This window comes from Nomia melanderi, chromosome 2 (genome assembly GCF_051020985.1).
Source record: "Nomia melanderi isolate GNS246 chromosome 2, iyNomMela1, whole genome shotgun sequence".
NCBI classification, from domain to species: Eukaryota; Metazoa; Arthropoda; class Insecta; order Hymenoptera; family Halictidae; genus Nomia; species Nomia melanderi.
Genome location: NC_135000.1, coordinates 26360050 through 26370558, shown reverse-complemented (window position 1 = coordinate 26370558; position 10509 = coordinate 26360050). Strand labels below are relative to the sequence as shown.

Below are 10509 nucleotides of genomic sequence, written 5' to 3'. Positions count from 1 at the left end.
GGTTCGACGAAGAGACAATATGATCAAAGACACGTGAACACGCAGAGGAGTGATCGGGATGGAGGACTCTCGCGGACCGCGTTCACAGCGTTCGAACAAGCGACCAGCGACAGAAAGCGAACACGAATCTAGCATGCAATTACTTCTTAGTTTCTAGCTTCTCTGTTCCCACGTGTCTCTCTCTCTCTCTCTCTCTCCTCTCTCCTCTCTCCTCTCTTTTTCTCTGTTTGAACTTCGTCGGGTGTGTATCGGGGACACTGACGGATTGCGCATCATCGCGACTCAATCGAACTCGGGGACTGACTAGTAGTTGTTGGAAACATCATGGACAAACGTACCCGGTAGCCTCCGGTGCGTTAGCTACGTTGTCGACGGATCCCTTCTCGTTAACATCGATCGCACGTGACGTGTATGTTCGTTTCGCTCCGCTCGATCGCTACGAGTTATACCATCGGATTCCTGCGTCCGCGCGCTTCCGGGGAAGCGGCGCGAACGTGTCGTATCGAGCTCGTGGTTATCGCAAACAAGTGTGTGCCCGTGACGGAGAGTTAACGGGAAATCTAAGAGCGTCGGGCAAGCGCGAAGAATCTCGGGAGGAGGATCGGGGGACAAGGTGTCGGAATAGCTGTCGCTTACCTCGTCAACGCCTATCTTCCGACACGCCTCGAGGAAGTTGTCGACGTTGCGCCTGCATCTCGCCATCGTCAGCTTGGGCTGCGGATGGGAAAGTGTTCGTTTGATTCTGTGCTCGTTTAGAACGAAGCTGGTAATATTAACACGTTGAATGCCGCATGATTTCGTGGTACGAAATACTTGAAATGGAGAGAATTTAATATTAAATCATTTGATTGAATTGCATTGGTATTGTTGTAGGTTCATCTAGCTGAATGTCGACACATTAGTTGGCATTATTTATAATATAGAAATAATTCTATTATTTCTATATTATATAATAAATAATGCTATTATTTAATTCTTCGTTTTCAAATAATCATGGTTCAATTCAGTGAACTATAGTAATTCGGTTGGGGGTCACCGATGACCCCCATGGCATTCAACGTGTTAACCGTTTGAGTGCTGAGGAACGCTATAGCGCTCTTGTGTTGTGCCAAAATTGCGGAGAGCGCAAGCGCTTCTGTTTATCAGTAACAATTATAATTTTCTTACTGTTTTTCAAGAAATGAATCAAAGTAAATTTATTTGAATATTATTTTTTAATATTTTCTTGTAATAACACAATGTTTGTGATCTCGTTAGATAACTCTTATTAATTTTTTTGCACACACCCAATCGCTTCCGCAATTTTGGTAAATGTCCACAAAAGTTGTTTAGCATCCAAACGATTAATATAACCAGGAGATGCTTACCACTGCAGGCGAAGGAACGTGAATACTGGCAACCGACCGTGGCTTCACGTGGTTCGCCAAGTGACAGAGGACGACACCGTCCGTCAGCGCCGGAGCGAGGTCTTCCGGCAGCGCCATTTTCAGCCTTGTCTCTATATGCTGAAAAGTGATTCGAGGTTCAAACGATTCGATTAAACTTCCACTACCGCTGGCGATTAACACGCTCGCCACCAGTCACGTATTTGTCACGGCCGTAATCCTATATTTTACGTCAGTGTTTCCCAACGTGGGGCAATTTGATCTTTAAACGGGGCCATTTTAAATTTGAAATATCACTTCATGTATTATAATAAGTATTATAAAAATATTATATTAGTATTATATATAATACTAAATATTGTAAAAATGTTATATTGATACTATATATAATATTAAATATTATAAAAATATTTCTCCTAAGGAAAATATAAAAATGGAACTGAAACGTGTCGTCGAGTTCCTAGATATAATGTAGTCTCTAATTTCAAATAATATCTATAGGATTAATTTCATTTTCATTATGTAATTTCACTGAGCATTCTAAAATTCGTATGCCCCCTATGTAATATATATATAATTTCTAATATTATAATATATTAATATTATATATAATATTAAATATTATAAAATATTAATATTATAATATATTAATATTATATATAATATTAAATATTATAAAAATATTATATTATAATATTAGAAATTATGTACATGTTACATAGGGTGCATAAGAATTTTAGAATGCTCAGTGAAATTACATAATGAAAATGAAATTAATCCTATAGATATTGTTATTAGAAACTAGACTACATTATATCTAGGAACTCGACGACTCGTTTCACTTCCACTTTTCCATTTTGTCTAGACGACTTTGGATCGAAGAAGATATAACTGAGACCGTCACCGAAATAATCGCTGGTAACGTGTCGACTACTCACATTCCTGAGCTGCTCTATCAAGTCAGCCTCTTCCTTGGCACGCTCGAACTCCCGTCTCATCGTGAACGAGTATTTCTCCGGAACGTTGCTGTTCCATGTAACCGACCGCGGAGACTTCGGGCTCCCGCCGTTTCTGCTAGGACTCTTGTTACCTGTCAGACATCAGGATCGTTACATTCAATCGAACAACGTCAATCATCGTATCAAAGAACGTCGTATCAAATTACCTTCCACGTAGCCAACAGCAGTTTTGACTAGTCTGGGAGTGTGTCCGGGACTAGTGCCCGCGGACAGAATGCTCGTCGAGGTCTTGATCGGCGAGTTAGGCTTCTTGTACGGCTGCTCGAGGTACTTGCCATTCTTATTATTGTACTCGCTGTTGCTGCCATTGATGATCGGCGTGTTTTGATAGTTGATGCGCGACGGCGTCACTTTCTGCACTGGTCTCTTCGTGGCGTTCTCCTCGTTGAAGATCTGTTTGCCGGTCAGAGCGACGGCTTCCTTATTGTTGCTCGAGTCCGTCTCGTTGTTCTGCGATTCATTGCCGGGCGGTGTCACCTGTTCCCGGGGCCTGTACACGCTGGGCCCCTCGCTCGCCCTCTGTTGTCTCAACGCCTCCTTGTACTCCCTGGAAAGTTCATCGACGAATTAAACGACCCCGAACTACGGGAGGACACCGGAGCTTCGACTATTCACCTTCGCGTTCGTCGGTCGATACGCCGTATTTTTTACGCTGCCCGCATTTTTTTCACGCGCGGCGAGCTTTTATCTGACCCGCAACGGGCAATCGAAGTTCCGAGAGAAATCGCAAACGATTTCGTTGCTAGATCGCGCGTAAAGCGGTTAATATTCTGCCGCGCGTGACTTTCGGAAGATTGACGGCTAACCTTGGTTTTAGCGGGAACCGGAACCGAATGGGAGGTTCCAACGATTGTACGGTGGAAATGGATCTACATATTCCTCCAATATGGCGGAATATTCCCGAGTGTTCTGTATTTTTGATAGAATCCCGCGGAAATCGCCGCTTTCGCGCGTTACACGAAATGCTACATGAAATTCCCCTTGAAATTCTCATCTATGAAGTTCCATCCCTGTTTCTATGCAACTTCGATGGAAAATCGATGTCTTGAAGATGCATTTGAAGATACCTCGTTAAGATACTTCAAATGTGCTTCGATCAACATCATGAAACACGTGTTTTCGATGTGGCTATTGAACAGTCTGGAATTTATTCGAACAGAAGCGATACTAAGAAGAAAGACTGACTTGTCCGTCTCTCATTGTCCGTCAGAAACAGCCCCGCGCAAAATTCAGCCGTGCCTAAGAGGTTAATATGGAAGGGGTGAGCAGGAGCTCAGGCTTGGAATCCATAAGTGAGAGTTGCTCGGACTACTGAGGTGTACAGCAGTTTTTTAATTTGGATTTTTAGATTGCTTTCCCTGTCAATAAGGGGGTAAAGGGTGCGGAGGCAGGCGATTGCTTTGTTTGCTCTGTCCTGTATGGCTAGATTCCAGAATTGCTTAGATATATTACTGATGTGGACCAGGGAATTTGAGTTCCTTGGATTGTGAGACCTGATTGTGGTCTTTTCCTATTGAAGTTTCTAGCCTGAGTTTTAGCTGGATCGACGTTTAGCCTCCAGTCTCGAAAGATATGATTTGGTCAAGGTGTTTTGGGCATATTTTGCAGTTTGGATCCCTCGCGCATTCCCACCCGCTTCTAACACACCCCCATTCGCTTTCTCACCCTTGCATCCTTCTCATCATCTTTCGTCCATAATCAAAATTCACGCTTTTCTCGCGGTCCAGTCGCTCGGTTCCACTCTTCCTGGCATTCCTTCAGCAGCTAAAAATTTTCTAAACCCAGTCACACTATTTTCCAAACATCCTGGTCGCCCTTGCGCGCAACGAATCATTCACTCCACGACGCGAAAAAGGAAACCGTGGACCCGCGTACCTGTACGTTTGGATGTGATTCAGAGGCCTCTTCTCGTCTCCGTTCAGCAAAGAGGTAGCGTTCGCGGTCGTGCTGTGCAGAGGCTGAACCGGCTGGGTGTTCGCCGACGCCGACGGGGCTTGGTTCAAGTGAGAGGTCTCCAGGGGGCTGCAACGGGAGATTAACGGTTAAAGGTATAAAAGCGGCAGGAGCGCGGTTACGAGCCGGCACGGGCTAACTAACGCGGCGCGTTACGGCGCCTAGCGGTTTCTCATCGGCTTATGAACGGGTCGCTTGCTTACCCCGGCGGCGTAATTGACGCGTGATAGAGGCCAGAGGTCATCGGTCTTCTGACGTCGGCGCCGTTCTCCGAGGTGCTCCTCTCCAGCCTCCTCTTTTCCAATTGATCGTGCAGTATCATCGCCTGCGAACAGTGTTACGTTGATGCGAAGGCACGGACTGACAGGTAACGAGGTGAACGTGGCGGAGCGGCCTAACCGGTCGCCGTCGAATCGCCATTCGGGATTCAACGCCTTATCTTTATCGATAGGTTTGCGGACGTTTGTACAGTTTCTTGGGAATTAGAGGTTCAACCCTTTGCGAACGAGTGTCGACACGACATGAAATGTTCGTGTTTGGAAGACCCCTTGCCCTATTTCTTTCTCAACTATGATCGACATAACCAATTCAACGTCAACTTATATCATACATAGAAAAACTCAGATATATTGTTATGTGATATATTTTAAATGGATAATTAATTCGAATTCAATTTTATATTTTATTCAATGCTGTGGTAATCAGCGAAGTTGCACAGCTAAGTGTCTTTATATAAAACCGAGATTTCTCGTTGCCGGTACGCAATGTGTTAACACGTTGAATGCTGTGGAGGTCACCGGTGACCCCGACCAAATCGAATTATAATTCAGTCAGTTGAACGATCGTTATTCGCAAATATTTTTATATTGCAAATAACACTATCTAACGCGATGACATTCGGCAAGGAAAATACAAGATCGAAGGAATGTCATTAGCAAGTTTCGCTAGGAATACTATAAAAATTAGTTGCAGTTGCTGATAGATTACAAAACAACCTGAAGTGCTAAGGGTTAAAATATATTACATAACAATATGATATCTGAGTTTTTCTATGTATAGTAATATAAGTTGACCTCACTGAAAATTGCCATCACAATTCAGTTTCCTGAAAATTAGTCGGTACGCAATGTGTTATCAGCAACGGAGCAATTAATGCCGCGATTTTCACATATTTACCAAAATCAACCACAACCTAAGAATCCTGTATAAAAATCTAGCGTCCGATAAGGGTTGAAACCAGACAATTGCATATTCCTTTGCTCCAATGAAAATCGACGAAGTCGTTTGAATCGTTTCCACAGTTAAATGGCAAAACTCGTCAAATCGACGCGTTCGCACCTAGCGTTCTTAGGGTATCGATTGATCGTCGCGCGGCTGCATTCCTTCCGAATGCCGATTCGACGGCGACGCAGGATACTTGGGCTGTCAGGCGTGCATCAATCGCGAGGGACGCTGCGTGCGTCGGGCCGCGGCGAGTTCTTTCAATGGGTTAAGGTCATTCAACGAGGCTTGAACGAGGGCCAAGCGCGCCGCGACAACACAGATATCATTTGCAAGGGGCGCGCGGCTTCTATTCAATCGCTAAATATAGACGTTGTATCACGCGCGGCTCGTTTCGGTGTAGACTCCTCCGGGCGTTACAAAATCCGCGCGAAGAGAGCCAGTCGCGGACCGAGGAAACCGCGGGAGGACCGTACGGAGGTACGCGTCCGTTTGAAAGTAAAACCGCCGCGAGTCGCCGAGGGCACCTTCTGCGAGCGGACACCCTGACAGTCGCTATTCAAGTGCACTGTCGAACCGATCGTTACTCTTCGCATTGGAACTACCGAGCGCTTAACCTTTCCACTGCGAATATATATACGCCCTCGTAAAGCCGTCAATGCATACGACAGGCGTACAGCTGCTTGCGATAAATAAGAGAATGGATGTTGTTCATTTGTAATTATTATTTTGTTAACTAGTTAACTGTGGAATTTAGTTGGAAAAACCTCTCGTTCTGCAATAAAGTAAAATGGAGCGTGTACTCGTCGAACGAAGGATGCGCGTAGAGTATATTTTAACCCTTTGCAGTCGGGAGGTGACTCTCAGTCATCACCTGATTTGATACAATTAAATAACAGATTCTAGTTTTATTGTATCAAATCAGGTGATGACTGAGAGTACGTTAAATAATTAATGTACTTTCATTACGAGAGAGACATTAGAGAGACATTAAATATCAGATTCTATAGTTTTATGTTAAACTTTGTATGGTGCCTTGATACGTGAAATAGAATAAAATAGTTTTCCTCAATATACTGGCGATTTCTCTTCGAGTTAATCTCAATATCGTCTTTGCCTCGTCGAAGAATGTTAAATATTTCTAGTAAGAAACTTCCGAGTGCAAAGGGTTAATGAAGGATCAAAGCGAAACAAAGAATTGCATGTTTATGTGGAAAAAAGAATTCATCACTGGAAGAATTAGTATCGTATCAAGCTTTACAATGACGTGTGTACTCGTCAAACAGTTGACTGGTTAAACACTGAAAATGGTATCAAATTATATGAAAAATTTCTAGGGAAATAAAGTAACCTGAACACTTCACTTAACACGTTGAATGCCGCACGATTTCATGGTACAGAATACTTGAAATGGAAAAAATATAATATCAAATCATTTGATTGAGTTGCATTGTTATTCTTGCAGGTTCATCTAGCTGAATGTCACCACATTAGTTAGCATTATTTATAATATAGAAATGTTTTCAAATAATCATGGTCCAATTGAGTGAACTATAGTAATTCGATTTGGTTGGGGGTCACCGGTGACCCCCATGGCATTCAACGTGTTAACCATTTGAGTGGGAAGCACGTCCGCTTCTCCGTTACTGTCTAAAAGTGCACTCTATCGGTTCGTAGAATCAAATTTATTTGTCTTCCTTTTAATTATTTATCTTCCTTGTCATTTCTTGTTTCGAAATGGAAAAACGGAACGATCGCCTATTTTTCAATCTTTTCACGTAAAAATAGGAAAGTTTGCCACCTTTCAACCAGGTTTTTTCAAAGATCCGCACTCAAACGGTTAAAATCTTAACTGACTTACAATATAATTTGGATATTACAAAATCAACGTCTTCAATAGTTTCTCAAATAACCATCATTTCTCTTTTAACCCCTTGGCCTATGATATATTTCTCAACTCTGGTCGATACGGCAGCTTTGTCATTAATAATTTATTGGAGCAGTTTTCTCCATTAACCAGAAACTGAGAAATCAAGATTCTTCTTAGTAATTGCTCCACTATCTTTCTTATATCTCGTATATCTTTATGAAGAAAACAGTTCTGTCACTTAATTTACGCAAGGTATGTCTTTACGTTAATTGCAAAAAATATCATTGACATTTCATCAGAAAATAATGAATATTCATTGAGAAAAATATTCTCGAGTGCAAAGGGTTAATACCATTAATAAGCAATTCTTATAAAAATTGTAACAGATTTTCAGTTTCTTCAGACATTCATTATAGTACTCAAATGAAACTATTTCCAAAGTCATTTCGAATATTCAATGCTTCGAAGATATCAATAATTGCTAAAAAATCGAAACCAATCATTCTGACTGGTACGGTAGTTCTAGTGTTAACCATTTGCACTCTGAAAATTTGACACTAGAAATATTCAATTTATTCTTATGAGATATAGATGACATTCTTTTAAACTAACAACGAGGAATCTATTCCCAAAATAAGGGGAACAATGGAATTTTATTTCCACATTTCACGTATCGACAGATTACTCAAGACTTAACGTTAAGTACAAAATTTAACAATTTTGATGCGCCAATCGAGTGGTGACCGACAGGCACCTTTGGAGTGCAAAGGGTTAACAATCGAAAGAAATCAGGACCGTTAATTCGGATCCATCCGGTAGTTCCATCGCGAGTGACTCGCGACGGTTCCGCTCTAAAATGGACGGCTAGCTTAACGAACGAACGGTTGTTCTCGCCTTAACCTACCTTGCCAAGCTCGTCCTCGAGTGACGTGTGCTCGCCGGGCGAGATGGTGCTCGGGGTGGAGGTCCCGCTGCAGGATCCGTTCACGATCGCATGCTCGTGCGGCAGAGTGATCGAAAGCGGCGAACATTCTTGCCGCCATAGACCTCGAATCTCTCCGTCGTGCACCTGCGCGCAAAAACGTGTCCAGCAGGAGGTACTACGAGAAAGTCGTCGACATCGTGCGTGCTTGGTTTCATATTTTGCGTGCGTCCGACGCTAATTTTATTTGTAAGTATACTCCCTCTCTCTCTCTCTCTTTCTCTCTATGTTTAGCGTTCGATATCTACATGTTCGGATAGGAGGGGAGACAAAGTGTGTGCTACGCCGGCTCAAAGTAATCTACGCCGGGATCTACGGGCCGGCTGGCGAAAAGCATGCTGTACAGCCGAGAGAAGAAGCGCAGAGTTAAGGAGAGGGCGAGTAGAACCGCGAGGAAACTAACCGCGCTGTGGATCTCTTGGGACCAGCGTTTGTCGACGCCATCGCTGGTGCTGTACCCGCTGTCGACGTTGTGTCGCCTGTGGGACCGCGTGTCCAGGGTCGCGTGACCTCTCACGTCCAGCGGCGTCCTCCTGCCGCGGCCGCCTCTGGCCCTCTCGTGCTTCGCCGCCTGTCTCTCCAAGTACTTGAAGATGTGCGTTCGCCCGCGAATGCATAGCTGCGGGTGAATTAACAGATTGGTAACTGAGGATGATGAGAATCGATGATTAGTCGTGGAACTTTCAGCTGCGAAGGTTAAAGTCTTCAACCCTTTCGCGACGGGTGCCGCGTATATACGGCGGTCACTTGTTGGTGAACCGTAATTATATTATTGTTTTATTTCAATAACTCAAAATAAAGCTAGTACTGGCATTAGGCAACACGGAAAATGAGATACACAATTTAGCGAACAGTGGGCGACAGAGTATGGTCAGCCGCGCAGTCGCGAAAAGTGGCGAAGTATGGTACGCCGTCGCGAAAGGGTTAACACTAGGTTTACGAGCATTTATTGTTCAGTTTATTCGTTGATATTCGTTCATTTAGATTTTGGAAATTGTAGATGTAGAAATTGACAATCAGGGTTCAGATTCGTGTAATTGGATCGAAAACTGATTATAAACATTATTTTACGAAATAATGTTTGTAAAATTCAATCTGCGTCAAATTTACGCGTTCGCAACACGAAAGTGCCAGCGACGATATATCGTTGCGCATCCAATAGCGCCTTACTATACATTGCGGGAGAACTCTATCTCAAAATAAATTTATAAATGTTACAGATGGTTTAATTTCACTGCAAGAATTTTTTGAATTATGTAGATATCATTCTTAGTTTGGTTTCTATGAGCTTATCGTCGCTGGCACTAAAAGGGTTAAGGTTGAGCCTCGAAGACGTAAACTTTATGGGACTTTCCCAGGCTCATCCTTGAAGGTTGATCCTGGAAGCACCGATTCGTACGCTGCTTCGTTTCTAGAGAAATGTCCCCGACGAAGGAACGTTTGCTCACCGAGGCAGGCGGCGAGGTTAAAGGGTTATCGGACAGCCGGAAGTCGACCAGGCTCTTCATCTTCCTCATCTCGTTCGGCAGCACGGATATTCGGTTGCCGCTGATGTCCAACTTCACCAGTCTCAGGTACGTCAGTTCTGCGGAAGATGTTCACGTTTGCGTTCAGTGTTGAATGTCGAGGCGTGACGTGTCTCCGCGAGGAAAAAGCTACCGAGATTCGTCGAATGTTCGACTGATAAAAAACTAGCTGACTCGGCGAGAAGGGTCGACGGAGAAACGATGAAAAAGAGCTTTAATGCGTGCATTAAAGAAACGTTCACCCGGCTGAGCGTTTCCGTTGATGATGGCCACGAGGATTCCGAGAGTGGACGCGCAACGTTCGAATCGTTTCGGTTTACACTGTATTTTCCACGGAAGGACGTAGGCAATCGCCGAAGGAACATTATCATTAATGTCCCGCGCGGTCAAACCAATTTCGTTGATGGAACGGAAACTGAAAAGTCGAAATTCTTCGCTGCCGTTGCTGGGAGTTCAACGGAATTCAATTCGATGTGTCGGGAACGTGTTTTCACTTTGAATGTTGACCCTTTGACTGTCGAACCTGTGACACTCGTGAATCGCTTATACGAAG

At 43.6% G+C, this 10509-nt stretch overlaps 1 protein-coding gene across 6 annotated transcripts in view; it reads right to left on the bottom strand.

Annotated features, from left to right (window-relative positions):
- Positions 1-10509, bottom strand: part of Lrch (Leucine-rich-repeats and calponin homology domain protein) — a 56440-nt gene that overhangs the window by 14838 nt on the left and 31093 nt on the right. For all 6 annotated transcript variants that reach the window (XR_013001393.1, XR_013001392.1, XR_004236259.2 and 3 more), the window contains exons 4-12: positions 9879-10015; positions 8834-9049; positions 8353-8517; positions 4561-4682; positions 4280-4426; positions 2551-2951; positions 2324-2475; positions 1368-1505; positions 637-714 (exon numbers count right to left, since the gene is read on the bottom strand). Coding sequence is in view for 3 of the 6 variants with exons in the window: in XM_076374201.1 (XP_076230316.1) it covers positions 637-714; positions 1368-1505; positions 2324-2475; positions 2551-2951; positions 4280-4426; positions 4561-4682; positions 8353-8517; positions 8834-9049; positions 9879-10015 (1556 nt within the window). In the remaining 3 variants the exon portion in view is untranslated. The remainder of the gene's footprint in view (positions 1-636; positions 715-1367; positions 1506-2323; positions 2476-2550; positions 2952-4279; positions 4427-4560; positions 4683-8352; positions 8518-8833; positions 9050-9878; positions 10016-10509) is intronic.